The 22,956-nt window shown below is 36.7% G+C and overlaps 1 protein-coding gene across 16 annotated transcripts in view; it reads left to right on the top strand.

The window, feature by feature from the left end:
• Positions 1-22,956, top strand: part of CEP128 (centrosomal protein 128) — a 401,019-nt gene that overhangs the window by 154,434 nt on the left and 223,629 nt on the right. For all 16 annotated transcript variants that reach the window (XM_045060329.1, XM_045060322.1, XM_019833420.3 and 13 more), the window contains 3 exons: positions 1,700-1,876; positions 6,563-6,622; positions 20,359-20,551. In XM_045060329.1, the coding sequence (XP_044916264.1) occupies positions 1,700-1,876; positions 6,563-6,622; positions 20,359-20,551 (430 nt within the window). The remainder of the gene's footprint in view (positions 1-1,699; positions 1,877-6,562; positions 6,623-20,358; positions 20,552-22,956) is intronic.

Raw genomic sequence — 22,956 nt, 5'->3', positions numbered from 1 at the left:
ATGGTAGGAGGGCAGAAACAATGTGAACAAAGGAGAAAGTTAGGGAGATGTACTTCAGCAGTCTGCATCCAAACACCACCCAGGAGAATGGAACACTCGTTCTTGTGGTTTGTACATCTCTGATGTGTAAATGGACACGCCAGGCTGCCATTAACGTGATACCATTTGTGAATTGTTTCATAAAACAAACTCCCCTCGCTACAATTTCCTATTAATTAAGCAACATTCTGATTATAATTTGCCTTCCCATCCAGATTGGTCTGCAGGGAGAACATATACTGGTTATGCTGACATGAACATTCTGATCTGTATGGCAGTTATGGTTCTTATTGTAAGCTGATGTAGTTAATTGAGTGGCATTCTAGTTTGTACATTAGTCTCTCGTGAGCTTAATGTTCTTCTATTGCTGAAAGATGGCTCCACTCAGAGTACCAAAAAGAAAAGAAAATCCAGTCCTTAAGTTTACAAAGCTGAGCTACAGACCAGGAGAATGTAGTCATCAGGATAAATGCCGCCTCTGAGCTACTGGCCCCATTTTCAAATAGCACAGCTTCAGGCAGAGTCGTACACATCGGATGGGGGTGGGGAGACGTACACAGGCATGTCGGAGAAGCTGCAAGTAGTTGCAGTCAGAGTGGGAAGGAGGGAGGCGATGCTGGACAGAAGGGCAGAAGACAGGTTGTGCGAGGACTCTCTTCTTGTGGGCAGAGGGTTTCATTTATTTTGCAAAAGTAATTTGGATTGAAAGGAAATGTTGGGTGACTCTGCTAAAATGCTATCTTTTCCTCTTGTGATGAATTTTCATTGAGCACATCTCTTTGTTCTTTTAACTTCAGGCTGGATTTTTTGGCCACATCATCTCCTTGCTTATGTTGTATTTGCTAGGGTAGGTAAAGATGATGAGGTCGCTGTGTAATGAGTGAAAGCAAAACTGGCCAGCCACCATGACTTTTTGGGCCACTGTTTACACTACATTCTAGTGATTTTGTGACCTACCTTCAGGTGTGTGCAACACCACTTGAATTTTTCTAGTAATGAAATTGTGAAGCCGTAGTGATTGGGACTTGCTTTGCCTAGAGGGGGCCCCCAAGTCTTTGTAATCTCCTGAATGATGCTTAGAAATCTCTTCTCATTAAATATTTTTGCTTACTTTTGAGAAGTACCTCTGTCTTGCTTTGATCAAATTTACATGACTCAAAGCATTTATGAAGTATGACTGTATTTGAAAACTTAGCCTTTTTAAAATCTATGTTTTGATGAGATAAGGTAGTAACATTTTTTTTTTCTGAAATGAAGATACTAACAATCTTATTTTATATTTTACTTTTCTAGCGTTTTGCTAATATTTACTGAAAGCTCCAAGTCCGTTTGTGGCGTCAGCTGTTACTCTCCAATCTGTTAATGGCATTATGTTACTAAAATGTGAAGGATTTCTTTAAACTTCTTTTTCTTTTGGTTACAGAATTACTTTAATTTTCTTTGCCAAGTATCCACTCACCCAGTTTCCTCAATGCCCTTCTTCTGAATTCTCTGTAACTTGACCTCAGCTGATGAGTAGGCAAAATGTTTTTAGTAAAGAGACTGACAGAGTCAGATGTGGTTCCGGTTCCTTACACACTCCTTTGAGTTGGCTACACAGGTATTGCAAGCGTTTCTTGCCATTACTTAATTCTGTTTTTATTTCTTATCCATGTTTTAGGAAAAGCATATAAGCAATGAAGAAGAGTACTTAAGGAGGATGGAAGAGGCCAGATTGCAGCTCAAAGATCAACTTCTTTGCCTGGAGACTGAACAGGAATCCATTCTTGGTGTCATAGGAAAAGAAATTGATGCAGCTTGTAAAACCTTCTCCAGGGACTCGATGGAGAAATTGAAAGTAATTATGAGTTCTCATTGTGCCTTTCAGTTAGTTTCCTAATATATAATTATAATAAGATTTTAATGCATGGTTACATGGTAGTCACATTTTTATTCTGGAAAGTTTTATGAAACAAAATAACATCTTGCATTTTTTAAAATGAGATACCGTATCTATTGCACAGTTGTGGGAGAGAACGTGTATCATTATTTCATTGAATTGCCTCTATCTCACTCTGGAAAAGAAAATGTCTTATGAGAGAGGCAGCAGTTCTGACTAAAAAAATATCCTTGGAGTCAAGAGGCCTGGGTTGTCGTTATCAGGCCATTTTTGTTGTTGCTAGTGTATTAATGGCTAATATTTATTGAGGACTAGTTACATTACAGGTACTGTGGTAGCTACGTATGTGCATTCTCTCCCTTAACCCCTAAAGCCACCCTTTCCTTTAGGTACTCTGATTAAATCAATTTTAGGCCTGAGAAAGCAAGGCTTGGAGAGGTTAAGTAACTTGCCCCTCGCCATATATCCAGTTAAATGCTAGAACCAGGACTTTAAACCTTGGGAGTCTAACTCTGGAGCTTAAACAAGTAACCATGATGCTATTTGCATTCCTTTTTTAAACAAATTATACTTAAGTTAGTTTTTCTGTCTATAAAATGGAATATTGCTATTCAGTTTATAGTGCTAGGGAAATGATGAATAAAAACAGAATTAATCGTGTATGTTCTTAATTCCTTGAAGATAAGCACCTCTTTGTACACTGCTGTATTGTATTGTGTTCCTTTTTTTTTTTTTTTAAAACGTTTGTTTGTTTTTGAGAGACAGAGAGAGACAGAGTACAAGCAGGGGAGGGGGAGAGAGAGAGGGAGACACAGGCTCCAGGCTCTGAGCTGATAGCACAGAGCCTGACGGAGGGCTCAAACCGATGAACTGTAAGATCATGACCTGAGCCAAAGACGGATAGTGAGCCACCCAGGCGCCCTGTGTTGTGTTCCTTTGATGCAGTAGGACCATAACACGTATCATGTAACCATCGTTTTCCCTGTATTTATGTCATGTGGTGATATGGTGGGACTCAAATTATGGTGTTACGCCTAATATTTAAAAACTGTTTTTCAGATGATTCTTCTTTTTTATTTTGTCATGTCTTTCCTCATATAAAATGATCTTCCCTTTTTGTATTGCTTTCTCCTCCTTTTTCCTGTTCTTATCCCTCTTTCTTTCTTTCTTTCTTTCTTTCTTTCTTTCTTTCTTTCTTTCTTTCTTTCTTTCTTTCTTTCTTTCTTTCTTTCTTTCTTTCTTTCTTTCTTTCTTTCTTTTCTTTCCCTTAAGTGGTGTTCTAAAGAAAAGAAAACTATAATTCTACTCTTACAGTGGAAGGTATCTTAGGATTCAACTTCAACAGAAATTTTTCAATGGATAGATTTTGGTAGAGTTGATGGAATTTCTACAGTATGTATTTCTAGTTACATTGAACAAAAAGCTCGGATGTCAGTTTGAGAGGACTATGAGCCAAATATGAGAAGTAATTGGCTTTAGAGGAAAAACTCTTTGAGTTTTGTTACAGGTCCTGTTATAATGCTGGTGTATTCTTTTTCCTATCTAATGCTGCTTTTTTATTTAAGACTTGTTACATTTAAATATATTTAAAAGATGTACAGCCTTAAGATTCTAATTTTATCTAAAAGGAGCACATATTAATAGTGAAATATTGAGATGCCTGGTTGGCTAGGTCTGTTGAGTGTCTGACTTCAGCTCAGGTCATAGTCTTGGGGTTCGTGAGTTCAAGCCCCACATCGGACTGTCTGCTGTCAGCACGGAACCCACTTTGGATCCTTTGTCCCCCTCTCTGTCCCTCTCCCGCTCACTCTCTCTCAAAAATAAATATTTATTAAAAAGTTAAAAAATAGTGAAATATTTATTCTGTACTTAAGTATTTGTGTCAAGACAGCTTATTTTCAATCAAAGATGTAGAAATGGAATCATTTGGATCATGCTATAAGATATATGAACCTTGTTATGGGCAATTACAGCCTAAAACATAGTGAGAAGATAGCAGATTGCTTAAATATTTTCTTATTTCTTTTTGAGGCACAAATGATCCTTCTAACATATTCCAAAAAGCACCCTGTTCTTTAATAGGAAAGCAGTGACTGTGGTAATGGATCTTTACACTTTGTCCCTAGAAAAAGACTAATTCAATCCAAGTGATGGGTAGAAAGTAAATCTAAAAGAATGGAAATTATATTAAGTTTTATTTATTTTGTTTTTTTTTGAAGAGCACAGTTTTTTTCATTGTGGGTCTCTTTCCATTAATAATTTCTGTTGTTACCGTCCTATAAACTTGGGGGGAAAATGAATACCCAAGAATATAACATTTGTTCTCCTCAAATAAACTACCCAAGGTGTTGTTAAAATAAAATTCTTTGCCTTACAGTTCAGAGATCTAAGGGAGAGTGGTGGTCCTTATAAAATGTTTTAAAAAATGGAATAATTCCAATTATTCTTTGTCATTTGTTTTTGAAATACTGTGGATGAAATTTTTAAGCCATTTTATGTAGTGACAGCTATGATATGAATTGGATAATAGATATGTAACAAATGAGCCTGAGAAAAGTACTTGGGAGTGTTGGTATTATTTCTAATTACCTTTTTCTAGCCACCCTATTTATTACTTATCCCACTTTAGTAAATGCATATAATATTAGAAAACTTAAGGACGGACACTTAATAAGCCACCACTGTTATAAAACAATTAGGAAATTGTTTGAATTTGAGTTAGGCATTGCCTGAATTAAAGTTACATCATTTTCACAAACCAATCGTCGATGATTGAAGAGCTTTTCTTATAACACTTATTCTGAGTATGCACTCTTTGGAGAGCATAAAGAGGATAGGCTTTGGATCAAGACAGATGTAGGTTCAAATTACATCTCTCTAAATTGCTAATGTGTGACCTTGGACAACTTAGGTAATTTCTCTTTAAGAATTCATGTCCCATTTATAAGTTAGCTTATTTTGAGGATAAAGTAAAATAAGATATATGAGGTGCATATTATGGAGTGAAATATTTTGCAGTTAGTAAATACTCAAATAATGCTAGCTGTCATTATTATGTAGTGCCCTTTTTGTCATATATTCATATATATTTGTATATTTATGTATATATTCTTTTTTTTATTCATCTGTTTATGACAAATTGTTGTTGTAATGTTCTTGTTACCATCGAACTGGAAGTCTGTTTTCTGATGATGACATCTTTATATGCAGTTAGTAGTAATAATGATGTTCTCTGTGCCAGATACTGTGCCAGTCCTCATTTTATTTAATTTGTACCTTGACCTTATGAGGCAGTTTGCCTACTTTATAGATGATAACCTGCAGCTTAGAGAAATTAAGTCACATCACTTGTAAGTGGACAGGCTGTTTCTTAAACACTATATATAAATTTGTAAAAAATCACAAAATGAGAATATTATTTGTACTCCTGTCAAATTATTTTAAACTTTAATCTTTAGCACTAGATCTTAGGTCACTGAAGATTTAATTGAAACTGTGACACAGATAAATGGAAAAGAATAATGAAAGCATCATAATTAGTGAGAAATGGATGCTTGCAAATAGCAGAGTTCAAAGAGGAAGAAAACACCACAAGCTAGAATAGGCAGAATTTGACTGAAGGAAAGGCAGTCTGTGAGTTGGGTGACATTTGGATGGTAAGAAAAGTGGAGGAGAGAAAAGTGGGAGCTAAGAATACAACATGTTTGTTTATGGCATATGGTCAGCATCATTATACATTCTTCATGTGTCTAAATGAATCACCTAATGGTATTCCTTAGGGGAGTGATGTGCACACACATCAGGAAGTATGGAAGTATTTGAGAATAGGAATAGACATCTTGCAGAGGGATAGGATATTTTTACACAACATTTCTAGGAAGGAGTCCTGTAAAAATATCATAGGTAGCACCTGTTTCAAAGTAAGTAGGAACTGAAAAAAAAATTTGTGTTTAGAATCATAAAGTCATTGACAGCCTTTGAACATCATTTTATTAGTAATAAGGCAGAACCAGATGGCAATGGATTTTATAAATGAGTTGGTATGAAGGAAATCAAGGCAGCTGGTATACAGAACCTATTTATTGTAGGATTTTGTTACCATCATGAAATATAAAGCAACATTTGCACAAAATCATGTTGATTAGTTGCTGTCAATTCTACCCAACCATTAATGAGACAAAATGGCCCTCACAGTATAAAATTAAAGAAGGATAAAAGAGACAAAGAATTAAGTTTCCATGTAATTACATCTAACCAACTGTGAAATATATTATGTGGAACAAGACTGAGGAAAAGAAACAAACAAAAAAATGAAAAACTGGTTTGATTGAAGCTGCCTGACAGAAGTCCATGGAATCAGCCTCTAACGATTCTAGCAATGATAACGCTTGAGAGTTGATATGTGCCTCTATATTTGAGCCAAATATTTACTCTCAATGAGTACATACGTATATACACGTGTACATAAATGGACATAATAAGTGGTGGTTTGGAATTAGTTGAGTACTTGATAATGAACTTTCTTCTTTTTAAGCCTTTAAACTTAGGGATTAAACTTTTATGTGTTATGGTGAAGAATTTCATTTATGTAAGGTTATTTCAGAGAAAATTCTACTTCTAATAGACTATTTCCTTTTTCTGTAGGTTTTTTCATCTGGTCCTGATATTAATTATGACCCACATCGCTGGTTAGCAGAAAGCAAGGTAATTTGTTTTTAAGTCCTAAAGTTATCATAGTATTTGTGACCTTCAAGGTGTCCTGTTTGGGCTAACCATACCATTTTGTTATTGAACAGAGCATATGCAGCTGTAATACTTCATTGCTGGGGAAGACATCATTGTCATGAATTTAAGAAACTTCCATGTTTCTTTAGTTTAACATTTACAAATTAGCTTAACTGTATAGGTACGGAAGGAGAAAATAAAGGAAGGTAAAACTGTTGAAGTAGTAAAACTAGATTGTCAAAGAAGCAAATTCTTCTGCCTTTTCCTTGGGATAGGCAGTGTCTCTGGAAGTGTACGAAAGTCAGGGCTGCTATAACCAACCTTTCTTGCTTCATGGTTCTTTTGCATGATGATTTAAATTTAAAGGGTAGGTAAGCAAATCTAAATAAAATTGAACAATTTGCTAATTTTAGCAAAAAGCTTCTTCTGCACTATGGGATAATTACCTGCTATCTTCGTCTATCAGATCAACTTGGAAATTCCTTGATTAAAATATATAGAAATTCGTGGCCACGTAAGATGTAGATGTCTTTTTCCAAGTGTCAGTGCTCAAGGACTTGCATTCCTTCCCAGGCTAGTTTCTTTCAGCTTTAAGGCGCCTGTGTGGCTCCGTTGGTTAATCGACCGACTTAGGCTCAGGTCATGATCTCATGGTTCAAGCCCTGCATTGGGCTCCATCTTGGCAGTGTGGAGCCTGCTTGGGATTCTCTCTCTCCCCACCCTCCCTCTCTGCCCCTCCACTGCTCATGCTTTCTCTCTCTCTCTCTCTCTCTCTCTCTCTCTCTCTCTCTCAAAATAAATAAACTTGGGGGAAAAAAATAAAGAAAACCAGCTGTACTTTAAACCTGAACAATTGTGGTCCAATTTAGGATTTTATTATTTGAAAGAACTTTTAAGTTTGTGCAGTATCCTTATTTAAATATATGAGAAAAGGGAGGTTTTAGAAAATGTACATGACTTTTCCGGTGCCATATAAAAAATGGGAACATGGACCGCATGCCATGTCAGACTCACAATTAATGTTCTCACCATTATGTGTGATGCTGTCTAAAGTCTTCAGTTAGCCAAGATTTATCAATTATGTGCTCTTTTGTGTATAGGCATGAGGGTTATCAGTGTCAGCAAGCCATGGAAATTAATAAAGAAAATGGAAATGTAAACAATTTAAAAAATCCTTAAGGTATGTTATATTTTTATAGAAATACATAAACATTAACAAATGCAAAAAGAGGAAGAACTGACTGTGATATCAGTACTAGAAGGATAGGGGGGTATGATGCCACCAGCATGTTACAGGTGGTTTCTGCATAAATGCAGTATTTAACTTGATCATACAAAAAATATATAGAAGTTCTCTAGTTGGCTAATTATAGGTAAAATAATGGTAAGAAGTTGAGAATACCTGAATAAACACAGATAATGCCTTGAACTTGGTGGCAAGGTATGGGTGGGAGTTGACAGAAAGACATGATTCACCTTTGAAGACCAGCTGTGCTTTAAGGAAACCTTTTTTTTTTTTTTTTTTTTTAAGCATTCTTAATAAGAAATGAATAGCATTATGATTGACCATTGAAATTTACCCAACCCGGTAAAATTTTCCTCCTTTTTTAAGTACAGTGATGCTGTTCATCCCTAACCGTTTTTGATAGAACCAAATGCAAACTTGTATTTATGCCACCTTCGTAGTAAATTCAGAATATACATGTTTTGCTGGCTCAGAAATTTTGGGCTAGAAACTTCTGTTGTACATTAATAAAGCATTTCTCATTTTTCTTGTTTCTTTTTCCCGATTCCTCAATTCTGACAACAAGAGCAATGTACTTGGAATTTTCTTTCAAGTTAAAATCTTTATCATTTCTGAACAGAAAGCTTTCACTGCTGTTGTTCAGTTAAATTATGAGAGCCAGAGATGACTCTTAATCATAGCTCTTTAATTTGGGAACTAGTGAGCAGTTTTCCCTTATCATTTAATGGGATTGAACTTCTGATCAGACGAGTTTTAATACCGCATGAGACAACCCTTCCTGTGGAGCGTAAAAGGGTCATGATAAGCAATACCACGCTGACCAACTGACTAAGGAGGAATTGAATCTATTTACCAGAAAGATGGCTTAGGTTATTGATGGGCTACAATACTGTAATTCCCATGAACTATGACTGGACAGCTCTATAAGTATTGAAGATAAGATCTGAAATCAGAGGACAAAAACTATATGGAAAGTAGAATTGCTATTCAGCTAGTCCATGCTGACATCTTGCAGTGTTAGAAGGACCTCTGAGGGCATTTGGTAATTGTTTTCATAAATCTGCCAAATGAATTTCTTCTGTTAGTGTTAATCCTGGAAGAACTAGGGGACTGGGTGAGGATAGGGTCACTGTTGCTTTGTCGACATTGGTTACATAATGTAAATATGAAGTTCAACTCAGAGTTGGACCAGGCTTATATGTAAAATAACCAAAGAATGGCAAGAACCATATAATACAGGGAGGAAGAGGATTGAGAATTAGGAAATACCATTGAGGAACACCAGGCAATCCGTTCCAATAGATCAGCGATTTGTTTTTGTCATAAATCCCAATAAGGCATTTAGAGGCCAAATTTTATTCAGTTTAACAAGAATTTACTGACTAGCTACTGTGTGCCAGATGCTGGATTACATGCTGTGGGCATAATAATGAATTTGGCATGATCCTTTCTCTTGAGGAACAGTTTATTTTCCTAGAAAAGCTGACACATTGATAATTTCAATATTATGTCTAAGAGCAGTGATACAGGTGTGCAGAGGCCACCATGGAGTCTGATCCCTCAAGTGAATTTTGAAGCTGGGCAGATAAAGAGGAAAGACCAGGCATGCACAGTAAACAATTGTAGGCATTGTATAGAAGACAAACAGCATGATAAATGGAAAGAAACCCCAAGCGATTTGTCAATACAAGATGAAAATATGAGGCAGAGAATGGCAGGGATGAGGCTTTAGAAAGAGGTAGAGCATAGGTAACTAAGAAGAACATTGTATGCTATTTTAGAAGTTTGACTTCAGTTCTGCATTTAGGGAGAACCACAAAGGAGATTTGAACAGGATACTGATAACTTTGTACTCCTATTTTAGAAACATTACTCACATAGTGATGTAAAAGGTGGAGTAGAAGTGGGAAGACTAAAGGCAGGAAGACCAGTTAAGAGGTCTTTGGGTGAGACCAAAGTCTCTGGGGTGAAAGTCCAAACCAAGGAAATTGTAGAGATTCAGAGGAAGGGACAGATTGAAGTAATGCTTTGGTGACAATATGCAGATGATGTTTAATGTTATGTCAGATGAAGTGGTAGAGAAGGAGATATCTATGGTTTTCAAGACTAAGTAGGAGATCCCACTCAAAGTTCAGTATGTGAATAGATCAACATGCAGAGTCCTAGACAGGCAAGCCAGCAGAAGTACTGAAGGAGTTTCTAGCACTGGGATTGATGTCTAGAAAGTCCCATTTGGACAGGAAGCCCCCCCCCCCCCCCCCCACATATATATATTCCTTCTTGGAAATAAATAAATATATATATATATATATATATATATATATATATATATATATATATATATATATATATATATTTAAAGAGTAATTAGGAATGTCACATTTTTTTCTACTCAGATTACTTCCTCAGCTTAAATATCACTGAAGAATAAATAGCAAGCAGATTAGATTTCAGTAAATCTACTCAAATATTTTATTTTCTCAAATATTTTATTTGATCAGAACTGTACTTTTAAGGTTATATAGATAAGAAATAGACTTCCAAAGTATTGGGGGATTTTCCTTTTTTACTCTGTTTGATATCATTCCAAAGAGTCCCACTTTTAATGGTATAATGTGTTCCGGTATTGCTTTTCCTGCCATTTTTGGAATATTATAACTGAAGCAGCTTCAGAGATCATGTAGTCTAACTTCCTTGTTTTATAGATGAGAAGGAGGCCCTGGGAATTGTTTACCTCATGACATAAAGCTAGTTACTGAGAAGGATTTAGAACCTGGGTCTCTGAATTCTGTGCCAGTCTTTCTTGATTGGTAGTATAATCTACCTTTGAGTATAAACTTTGCTTTTATGCATATTGTCTTTTTAGTGATACGGATTTTTTTTTTTTTTAATTTTTTTTTTCAACGTTTTTTATTTATTTTTGGGACAGAGAGAGACAGAGCATGAACGGGGGAGGGGCAGAGAGAGAGGGAGACACAGAATCGGAAGCAGGCTCCAGGTTCCGAGCCATCAGCCCAGAGCCTGATGCGGGGCTCGAACTCACGGACCGCAAGATCGTGACCTGGCTGAAGTTGGACGCTTAACCGACTGCGCCACCCAGGCGCCCCAGATACGGATTTTTTTTAAAACACCCATTGTATGAGAAGTATCAGACCCAGTATATTTAATTCTTGTTGAAGGATGTGAATAATCATCTAGCATTTTATCCTTCCGGTGTAGACATCAAAATGAAATACAAATCCTCAGGTATCTTGATTCATTAAAGATACTTTAGATTGTGTGTATGGAACACATTCAGTTTCATTGAAGAAAAGCATTTTGTATTTTTACATATGAACTCTTATTATCGAGTTATTTTTTTTCTTCATGATTTTATTCATAACTATGTAGGAAACCCGAGAGAATATTACTAAAAGAGGTTTTGAGGTTGATTTGGGTTTGAATTTTGCACTTCAGTTTAATTTTTGTTTTGGTTTCCTGGCACATTCTCAGAAATTGCCATCGTCTTCCTTTACCTTTGGTTTTTCTATTAACATTTCCTCTCAAAATTGTTTTTTGAGTTGTGGCAAAGGAAGTATGGTAGTTAAAAGCAGCAAAATTATGGGCCCTGGTATTATTGCTAACTCTATCAGCTATAATCTTGTTATTCGAATTTTCTATTTCCCTTGGTTTTGGCTTTGAGTCATTCCTTAATGACTTTAGTATATTATTACTCTAAATCTCACTAGAAGATTCTTACAGATTAAAAAGATCATTTTGATTGTTTTACTAGATACTTATTCCCACCTAATTGCAAGCTGTCAACTATGAAGGTAAAAGACTGCCTTATTTAGAAATTCCTTCTCTATTATAGTTTATTTAGCAATACTTGCTGATATAGTTAAATAAATGAGCCTATTATGTAATCTTTAAGATGCTCTTGTGAGTGGTTAATAGAATGGTGTTTGCACTGTGATTAATAGCCTTGTCAGGTAATTATTATTTGGAATTGGTAAAGTTATTCCTATGCTGTGTTCCAAGCTGTTTCTCCAAGGCGTTTAATGAAAGACGTTGGGTGTTTCTCTAGCAAACACTGATTCTCATAATTGACTATTTGTTGATTAAATTTCCATAAGTTGATATTTTGTTTTGTAGGATTAATAATATATTTTGCATACATATTCAATTCATAACAAGCATCTAACTATAACCTATTTTTAAATTTTGTATGTTGATGGAATAAAGGCTTTGTTGGAATAAACTGAAGCCATAGGTCAGTCTGTTTAGGCCACTATAATAAAATACCACAGACTGGTGGCTCAAACAACAGATAATTTATTTTCTTACAGTTCTAGAGCCTAGAAGTCCAAGGTCAAGGTGTCAGGGTTAGTTTCTGGTGAGGTCTCTTCTTGGCTTGTAAATGGCCACCTCTCATGTAGGGGGACGGGCATTATGGGGGGAGGGGATGGGAGTATTATTGGAAGAATTGGGGGTTGGAAGACAGAGGGTCTTTTCCTCCTCTTATAGGGATGCCAGTCCTATAGGATGAGGGGCCCTACTGTGGTAACCTCATTTAGCCTTTATTACTTCCCTAAAGGCCTTATTTCTAAACAGAGTCACCTGAGGGTTAGGACTTCATATAAACTTGAGGGGGGTACAATTAGTCCATAACACATATCAAACCTGATTAATGCTTTGGTTCAGAAATTGTGGGTTTTTTGTTTTGTTTTGTTTTTTTTACCAAAATCAGTATGATTATTGTTATGACAACATCTTTTTGTTTCTCCATTATCAACCCTTAGCAATGGTACTGAGCACAGGCCAAAGATTAGGATGGAGTAAGTAGGAAATCTTTGAGAACAGGGAAATGAGTCATTATGTTTTAAATTTGCATTTAAATCACTGGGCAAGAACAGATTAAACAGGGTGATTCAAACTGGTGATCCCAAAAGGCTCACTTTGTTTGGACCACATTGGTTTTAAAACAGAGAATTGGTAGCGAACATTTAAAAAAACTTTACAATTGCGTACTTACAGCATGGAATTTGTTTTTCTTTTGAGGTATCAGAAGATCTGATAACATTAGTGTTTCATTCTTATGTGATAGGAAACTGTTGGATCTGAGAAGAACCATGGACATAATCCTATTAGAAGGACCATCCTTCCAGCCCTTCTTCCTGGTTGTATTTTTATAATCCAAATCAATAGTGCTCAGGTCCTAAGTGTGTTACTTATGAATGTTCATTAAACTTTCTTACTATAATAATACAAAAATTTTTTGTTTTTTTTTGTTTTCAAGATATTTTATTTTTCTGTTTTATTAAACACAAGGTGCTTCCTCTTTACAAGAACTTAACGACATCTAATTTTTCACTTAATTGCATGTGTCCTGTCCTCACTATGTGCAAAACAGTGTTACTAGTTTTAGTGTGTGTTTGAGCATACAAACATGAACACACATCCACTCCCGGGGTACTTTAAATTGAAGAATATTTTTAAATTCTTGAAAAAAGTCTTAAGGATTTAGTATATCAAATTCATTAACATTGAAGGATAAAGATGTGCACGTGTTTAAGGTGCCAAATAAGTAGCAAAAAGACTTGGTTGACAATATATCTCTTCCAGAAATTATACATCCAACTTTCCCCTTTTCCCTTGCATAATACGATAATTATTTGGGCTTTTCTATTTATTTATTTTTCTTGAGTAACTGCTAAAGTTTGATGAGGTGAACAAAAGGTATAATCAAAGGTGAACAAAAGGTTCAGATTGTAGTTTCTTTTTTTTTTTAAAGTTTATTTATTTATTTTGAGAGACAGCATGCATGCATGAGTGGGGGAGGGGCAGAGAGAAGGAGAGAGAATCTCAAGCAGGCCCTGTGCTCAGAGCACACACCCACATGGGGCTAGAACTCACAAACCATGAGATCATGACCTGAGCCGAAATCAAGAGTTGGCCACTTACCCGACTGAGCCACCTGGGTGCCCCTATTCAGGTTGTAGTTTTGACATAGAAGCAGGCAGCAATAGTGTAGACTTTCTCTTATTTTGCCTGGTTAATATCAATTAATAAATGACTCAGGTAGTGATGTTTTAGAATGATTTTCCAACTGACTTATATCTAAAACTACTGATTAAATTGTCTAGAATAATTTTTTATTACATAGTGCGTTGAACATATTTTCATTTTCAAGACTTTAGCAATATAGAAGTATGGAGAATAAATTTGGAATATATGTTCTCCTTTCCCTCTTGACACCTCTCTCCTGAGTGGGCATAATCCTCATCAATAATTTGGCATTCATATTTTCAGTCCTGTATTGGTTTGGTGCGTTGAACTCCAGTTGTTTTTGATAAAGATGTATATTGTAATCGCTAAATATAGTGGCCCTTTGGCAGTCTTTGACACTAAGCATATCCATCCTGTTGTAGTATTTTCATTTTCTTCCTTTGCAAAACTCGGATTTTCTTCCTGCCTTTCCAACTACTTCTCAGCTTTATTTTTCGTTTCTCTTCTGTTCATCTCTTCTAAATTCTTCTCTCTTGTCTCCATAGACACTCCATGGGCTGTTTTGCCTTGATGCTGTTGATTCTTTACTTTGTATCTCTCATCCATATCTCTCGAGCTTTAGATCTATGTATCCAACCAGTCATTTACACTTCTCTGTGTTAGTCCTAACAAGTTCAGCTTATTCCAATCTGTTGTTAACTTTTTAACCCCTAAATCTTTGCTTCTAGTTTTCCTCTTTCACATTTCTTCAGCTAGAAACACCAGTACTGATTCCTTTCTCTCTTTTCCCCCTAACATTTAAGTCTCAAGTACACACACTTGGGTCCATTCCATGTCATTTTTGCTTGTTTTGAATATTGGTAACATTCTCCTGAGTTCCAGCCTCCAACATGTGTTCCACTCTCTCCATAGAGTGTGCTTTTGAAAGAATAGTCCAATTCACTTCCTTCTCTCTCTCATATTGTGGTTCCGTGGGGATGGTGGTATGTGACTCATCCTGACCTTTGACCCTATATTCTGCCTCCATGCTTTATTTAGAAAAAAGTTGTAGTAGAAAATGTTCCTTTTATTTGGTAGAGAGTTGACTATGTTTCCTGGTTTCCTGTCCTATGGAAGCTTTTTATCTTTTTGTATTTGCATGGGAATTTCAAAATGGATATTGGGAAATGAAGCAGTCTTAATTAAAGTTTACAATCATATTTGGAAGTCCACAGCTCAATTTATGTTTTAAAAAATTTTTAATGTTCATATACTTTTGAGAGAAAGAGAGAGACAGACAGAATATGAGTGGGGGAGGGGCAGAGAGAGAAGGAGATGCAGAATCTGAGGCAGGCTCCAGGCTCTGAGCTGTCAGCACAGAGCCAGAGGCAGGTCTTGAACTCACAGGGTGCAAGATCATGACCTGAGCCAAAGTCGGATGCTTAACTGACTGAGCCACCCATGTACCCCACACAGCTCAGTTTCAGTTGGAGACTTCCAAGGGGTGCCTGGGTGTCTCAGTTGGTTAGGCATCTGACTTCTGCTCGGGTCATGTCTCGCGGTTCGTGGGTTTGAGCCCCGCATCGGGCTCTGTGCTGACGGCTCAGAGCCTGTGCTTCAGATTCTGTGTCTCCCTCTCTCTCTGCCCCTCTTCCACTCATGCTCTGTTTCTGTCTCTCAAAAAATAAATAAACATTAAAAAATAAAAAGAGAAAAGTAAGTTGGGGACTTCCTGTTTTTATCTAGTGACATTCAGGTAGGATAGAGGCCTATAAATTATGTAGCAGATACTAAAGCCAGGTGTCATCTCCACAAGGAGATTTAATTTTAATTTGTTTTTCTGTCCCTTATTTACCTTCTTCCTTTTGTTAATTGTTAAATAGCTGAATTGTTATATAATTCACATATCATACAATTGACCTATTTAGACTGTATCACTCATTATTTTTAGGTGTATTCACAGAGGTGTGATGCCACAACCACAATGAATTTTGGAATATTTTATCACCCTAAAAGAAAATATGTACCCTTTAGCTATCACCTCCTAAATTTGTCCATCCCACTCACCCCTCTTATAGCCTTAGTCAACAAGTAACCTTTCTATCTCTATAGATTTGCCAGTTCTTGACATTTCTATAAACGAAATCATACAGTATGTGGTCCTTTATGAATGACTTCTTTCACTTAGCAGAATGTTTTCAAGGCTCATCTATGTCGTAGCATGTGTCAGGACCTCACTTCATTGCTAAATAATAGTCCCATGTATGGATATACCACATTTTATCCATTTATCAGTGGATGTTCATTTGGTTTTTTTCCATTTCTTGGCTATCATGAATAACGCTGCTATGAACATTCGGTTACGCGTTTTTGCATGACTGTATGTTTTCATTTCTTCTAAAAATATACTCAAGAGTAGAACTGCTGGGTTATATGGTAACTATGTTTACCCTTTTGAAGAATTGCCAGATGGTTTTCCAAAGTGACTGCATGATTGTACACTCCTACCATCATTATATAAGAACTCTAATTCCTCCACACATACCAACAGTTGTTATCATATGTCTTTTTGATTCTAGCTGTCCTGCTGGGTGTGAAATGGAATCTCACTGTGATTTTGATTTGCATTTCTGTGATGCTTAATGATTCTGAGCATCTTTTCATGTGATTGTTGGCCATTTGTGTTGTTTTTTGAAGAAATGTCTCTTGCTTAATTCACTATGTCTTTTTATTACTGAGTTCTTTATGTATCATTCTAAATTGTTCTTTCTCAGATATGTGGTCTACAATTATTTTCTCCTATTCAATGGGTTGTTGTTTCACATTGTTAATTGTGGTCTTTGAAGCACAATGTTTTAATTTTGGTGAAGTCTAACTTAACAGCTTTTTTCTTTGGTTGTCTATGCTTTTGGTGTAATATCTAGGAAATCAAGGTTGCCAGACCAAGGTTACCAAGACTTACACCTGTGCTTTCTTCTAGGAATCTGCTGTTTTTAGTTCTTACATTTAGGTCTTTGACCCATTTTGAGTTAATTTTTGAAAACTTTATTTAGTTTGAGAGAGAGTGGGGGAAGGACAGGGGGAGGGAGAGAGAGGGAATCCCAAGCAGGCTCCGTACTGATATCTTGGAGCCTGACGCGAGGCTCAAAGCCAGGAACTATGAAATCATGACCTGAGTTAAAATCTAGAGTCGGGTGCTTACCCGACTGAGCTACCCGGGTGCCCCTTGAATTAATTTTTGAAGATGGTATGAAGTATGGGTCCAACTTTATTCTTTTGCATGTGAATATTCAGTTTTCTCAGTACTATTGGTTGAAAAGACTGATCTTTCCTCATCAGATTGTTTTTGGAACCTTTGTTGAAAATCAATTGACAATATATATGTATGGGTTTAATTCCACTGATCTATGTCTGTCCTAATGCCAGTACCACACTGTCTTGATTACTCTGGCTTTCTCGTCAGTTTTAAAATCAGTTAAGTGTGACTCCTCCAACTTTGATCTTTTTTCAACACCTGTTTTTGGCTATTCTGGGTCCCTTGAATATCCATATGAAATTTAAGATCACATTGTCAATCTCTCCAAAGATCTCAGCTGGGATTTTGATAGGCATTGCATTAAATCTGTAGATCAGTTTGGGGAGTATTTCTCTTAATACCTTAATGATATTAAGTTTTCTCGTGTATGTACATGTAAAATCTTCTCATTTATTTAGGCCTTCTTTAATTTTTTCAACAGTTTTTTGTAGTTTTCAGAGTATAAATTTTGAACTTCTTTTTAAAAGTATGTTTTTCTTTTTAAATGTATGTTACTCTTTTGATGCTATTGTAAACATGATGGTCTTTTTAACTTAGTTTTGGATTGATGATGCAAGTGTATAGAAATACAAGTGATTTATGTATAATGATATTTTCCTGCATAATTGCCCTGCTATGACCTCCTGATACAATGTTAGATAGAAATGGTTAGAGCAGACATTATTTTCTTGTTTATGATCTTAGGGATAAAGCATTCTGTCTTTAACCATTAAGTATGATAATAGTTATGGGCTTTTCATAAAAATGTTTTATCAGGTTGAAAAATTTCCCTTCTCTTCCCTTCTGTTGAGGGTCTTTATTGGGAATAGGTGTTTAATTTCATCATACACTTTTTCTGAATCTTGATATGATCATGTAGCTTTTGCCCCTCCTTCTCACAAACAGTCTGTGGAAATGGCAGATTGGATACCAGTATTCTCAGGCTGCTGTGTCTGAGGTGGAGTGGCCACACTATCAGTGAGGGGTTGGTGATGGAAGGAATCCCTAGTTTCTCCACTTCACTTGCCAGCAATTTAGCCTACTCAAATCAGAACTATGATGGTGAAAAATCCTAGCCATCTGACCTTCCAGTGCCATACTAACTATTATGATCTGTTTCTGCTCACATCACTTTTGATTCCAGATGTGTGAGTTTTCCAAATGAGGTAATTCTCCAGTTCTCTGCAGATACCAACGGGGTGTCCCACAATTTAATTCACCTCTGACACAAACTACCCAGAGTTAGTACAGATACCACAGGTTAAGGGCTCGGCCCCACCTGTACCCAATTCAGATAACCCCAGGTTACCTACACTTCCTTCTGACCTGGCTACAAATTGGGGGTTCTCATGGCTCTCTCTCCAGGTTCAGTAATTTGCTGTCATGGTTCACAGGCCTAAGGGAAATACTTTACTTACCAGTTTATTTATAAAGGATACAAATAGGCAGCCAGATGAAGAGGTTATATAGGGCAAGGTCTATATAGGGCAAGGTCTCCAAGAGTCCCCGTGGAGTTTGGGGATGTCTCACGCTCCTGGCATGTGGCTATGTTCACCAGTCTGGAAGCTAATCCAACCTCATTGTTCAAGAGTTTTTAGGGGTGCCTGGGGGGCTCAGTAGGTTCAACTACCTAAACCACCTCATTAGCATGAGCTTGGGTGTAATCTAAGAGCTTGTTATGAATAACAAAGGACATTCTTCTCACTCTGGAAGTTCCTGGGCTTTAGGAGCTCTGTGCCAAGAATAAAGGACAAAGACCAAATATCTTTCTTATTATGCCACAATACCATATAACTTGACTGTGAACTGGGGGAAGAGGGACCCCTGTCTTGGCAATACCCTTCCGGAACGTGGAGTGGGGCTTTTGTCATGCAGGGTGCAGTCCTTCCCCTGCCCACATCTAGCTTCCACCTCGCATTTTCATTAAAGAGCAGCTTGGCAGAACTCCTTGTGCCATCATTCTGGAAGGCAAACTTCCATGAAGTCCCCCCTTTGTTTCTGATGAGCGTTTGTGATAAATGTGATCTAGCTTTTGCCTTTACAAGCTCCATTCCCCTTCATGTAACACATTCACATACTATACCTTGGTCATCTTACAATATTACCATATAATTTTTCCATAATTTGACTAGTGATAATATTTCTTCTGTGTCGTAGAGATACCATCTGCTCGACAGACCTTCTGACCAGAGAAACTGGGCATCTTTTTCTGTTCTGGGGGGTGTTTGAAAGCTGATACATGTGGGGATCCCCCAGTCTAGCGGCTGTATCACAGTCTCACTTTATCATAAGCTATCCTACTGCCACTACTTTTAATATACTGTGGCGTATCCTGAGAACTTCCTAGATTTCTGGAGGTCTAGAACTTTCTTGCTTACTGATGAATGCTGTTCCGGAAAATTCTCCCTTAGCTTAACCTGACTTTCCTGTTTAGTCCACTCTTCCTTTAATTTGCTTTTTACTGAAGTAAAGACTTTTATTTAGAATCAAATAGAACTTGAAGGATAGGCTCACTTGGGAAAGTCCTGAGACATGACTGAAATCCTGTCCTAGTGAAGGTGAAAGAAAAATTTATTTATTTATTTATTTTTTACTCATCCCTGATTTAAATATCTAACTAATAAAAGGTGTGGTTAGAGTCTGAGAAAACGAGAGTTGCTTCAACTAAATTCCCTAGTCTTTTAAATGTGGGAAAATACTAACTTTATCTCCCTCATGTGATATAGAATATCTTTCCCGATTAGCTGGACCCTTGGGAATATGCATTTTTAAAACCCAAAACTATGAATTTTATCTTTCTTTTTTAAAAAATCTTTGAATTAAACTCCATTTTGTAACAAGTCTCTAGTTCTATTGTGTGGTATGTTTGACTTTAAAATGCTTTAAAGTGTACCAGATTGCCTTTTGTATCACATCAGGGATCTAATTGGAGTATGACTGGGAATCCAGCAGGCCAGACTTCTCTGTAGTATTACCTTTACAAACCTGATAGAGGATATCAGATATTTTATAAAAATCCAAGAAAATTTGGCTTAATTTCGACACCATCTTTGAAGTCATTATGGAAATTAAAACATTATAGATTTTTTTTTATTTTGCTTATGTTTGCTATGGTCTGTTCAGTTATCATGACTTTTCCTTCATGTTTTGAAATGCTACTGTTTTCTAGATTTTTTGACAAATTAGATATATGTGTCATTTTTTTAGACTAAACTTAAGTGGCTCTGTGAGGAACTGAAGGAGAGAGAAAACAGAGAGAGGAGTCTGCGGCACGAGCTGATGCTGTGCAGACAACAGCTGAGGAGTATGACCGAAAACAAGGAATCTGAGCTCCAGTGTCTCTTCGAACAGATAGAAAGACAAGAGCAGCTTCTGGAAGAAATACAACAAGAGAAGAGAGGTGTGTTAGCTGTTCTTACTCTTATTTTTCTTTGTTTACATTCGTGGAATCCTAGGACTGAGGGAAAAAACAAAACAAAACCATTTCCGTTGTCTCTACTTGGAATATTTCCAAATCCCTCTCCTTTCCTTGTCTCTGGTCTCCCTGTCTTTCTTCATTTCTGGATCCAGAAGAGGAAACTGTTTGCCCTGAGAGTTTTTCCTTCAGCTAGTACATCTCTCCTATGTACATAGCCTTGTGTCCGTGGCCATTTGGAAATTTGCATTTGGTAAGATGTGTGTTCTTCCCTGATAAAATGCTGAAGTTTATATTTTACTTCAGTAAAATATTCATAAATTTATTCAATAAATATTTACTCTGTGCCAATTTTGTCTTGGACACTATTATAGGTGCTGAGGATACATCAGTGAATAAAGGGGAAAAAAAGTCCTCTTGTTTAGTTTACATTGTATTGAGTGGAGTGACAGAAAATAAATGTAATAAATAGGTAAATTGTTTAATATGTTAGAAGGTTATAAGAACCATGGCAAAAACAGTAGAGTAAGGGAAGGAGAGTTTGAGGCAATACTTTAAAAGTTAGACAGGAACTTTGGAAAACTGCTTTTCTGTTTGGTTCTAGAAGGGATGCATCGTGACAGGAAGAAGAAAAATACCACTATATATCGGAATCCTGTGGGTATCTTGTGTCAGGCTTAGGTCTTTCTTTATTGGTGAACTTTATTAATTTAAGAAAGAAACTTAATGTAGTGCCCTACTAAGAAAAACAGAACTTTAACATATGATAATCCTCTAAAATTTGTTTTGGTTTTTCATTTTAGTTATCAAGATGATGATGATGATGATTCTTCCTCCCTCTCCTCCTCCCCGCCTCCCCCTCCTCTTCCTCCTCTTCCTCCTCCTCCTCCTCCTCCTCCTCCTCCTCCTCCTCCTTCTCCTCCTCCTCCTCCTCCTCCTCCTCCTCCTCCTCCTCCTCCTCCTCCTCCTCCTTCTCCTCCTCCTCCTCCTCCTCCTCCTCCTCCTCCTCCTCCTCCTTCTCCTTCTCCTTTTTGTTTTATTTATTTATTTTTGGGGGAGAGAGAGAGCTGGGGCCAGAGACAGAGAGAGGGAGGGATCAAAATCCCAGGAAGGCTCCACATTGTCAGCAGGGAGCCTGACGTGGGGCTCAAACTCACACACTGTAAGATCATGACCTGAGCCAAAATCAATCCGACACTTAACTGACTGAGCCACCCAGGTGTTGCCCCAGTTATCAGGATTATTCTTTCTACATGTTCCAGTTAAAAATTATTTATTGCTATACTGCAGTGATTCTCAATTTTTTTTTGCTATCAGGACCACATTATATTCTTAAAAAGGCAAATAATATCTTCATATTATTAATAAGGGGTCTTAGATAGTTCCCAAACCATCTTTTGTGAACTACTGCTCTAGTGCACTTGAAAGATGCAAACTGTGCTAGTAGTGAAAGTCAGAGGATGCCTATACACACACACACACACGCACACACACACACACACACACACACAGACAGACAGTACAACAGAATCTTTTCTTTTATTTCAAAAAAAAGTTTTTTAATGTTTATTTATTTTTGGGACAGAAAGAGACAGAGCATGAGTGGGGGAGGGGCGGAGAGAGGGAGACACAGAATCTGAAGTAGGCTCCAGGCTCTGAGCTGTCAGCGCAGAGCCTGATGCGGGGCTTGAACTCATAGACCTTGAGATCATGACCTGAGCCGAAGTCAGACACTCAACCAACTGAGCCACCTAGGTGCCCCACAACAGAATCTAATTATGGAATTTATAGCTAAAACACTGTACGATCTCTAAACATGTTATAGATTATTCACTGACACTAGATTGCAACCTGGTTTTACTTTTAGTATACATTGTCAATATTGTCACCCAGTAAATCATTTCTTTTGTATAAGGATTAATGCAATTGTATATTATAAATAACTGTAACTGTTAGCAGGATGAATCCAAGGAGAAAGAACCAAATATTTGTGCACTTAAGTAATTATTTTCAAATGCCGAGCTTTTTCATAAAAGCTTCAGAAGATAAGGTGTAAAGTTTATAATCTCTCAAGGTGATTCTTTTATTTCTACTTTTCAAATTTAATAAAAATGTATTGATTGTTTTATATCTATATAGCACTTGAATTCTTTTATGCATCTTAAAATTAGCTTGTCAGTTTTTTAAAGAGAATCTACTAGTATTTTAATGGGACTGTGTTGAATGTACACATTTAAGAATGGACATCTTGATATTGAATCTTCCAGTCCGTGAACATTGTGTATATTATACATTTATTTAGGTTTTTAACTTTTGTCATGGATATTTTGTACTTTTCAACTAACAGGTCTTGAACATCTTTTTTAGATTTATTCCTACTTTGTCTCTTA

The sequence above is a fragment of the Felis catus genome, chromosome B3 (assembly GCF_018350175.1).
Source record: "Felis catus isolate Fca126 chromosome B3, F.catus_Fca126_mat1.0, whole genome shotgun sequence".
NCBI lineage: Eukaryota > Metazoa > Chordata > Mammalia > Carnivora > Felidae > Felis > Felis catus.
This window is presented reverse-complemented; position numbering and strand designations above follow the sequence as displayed.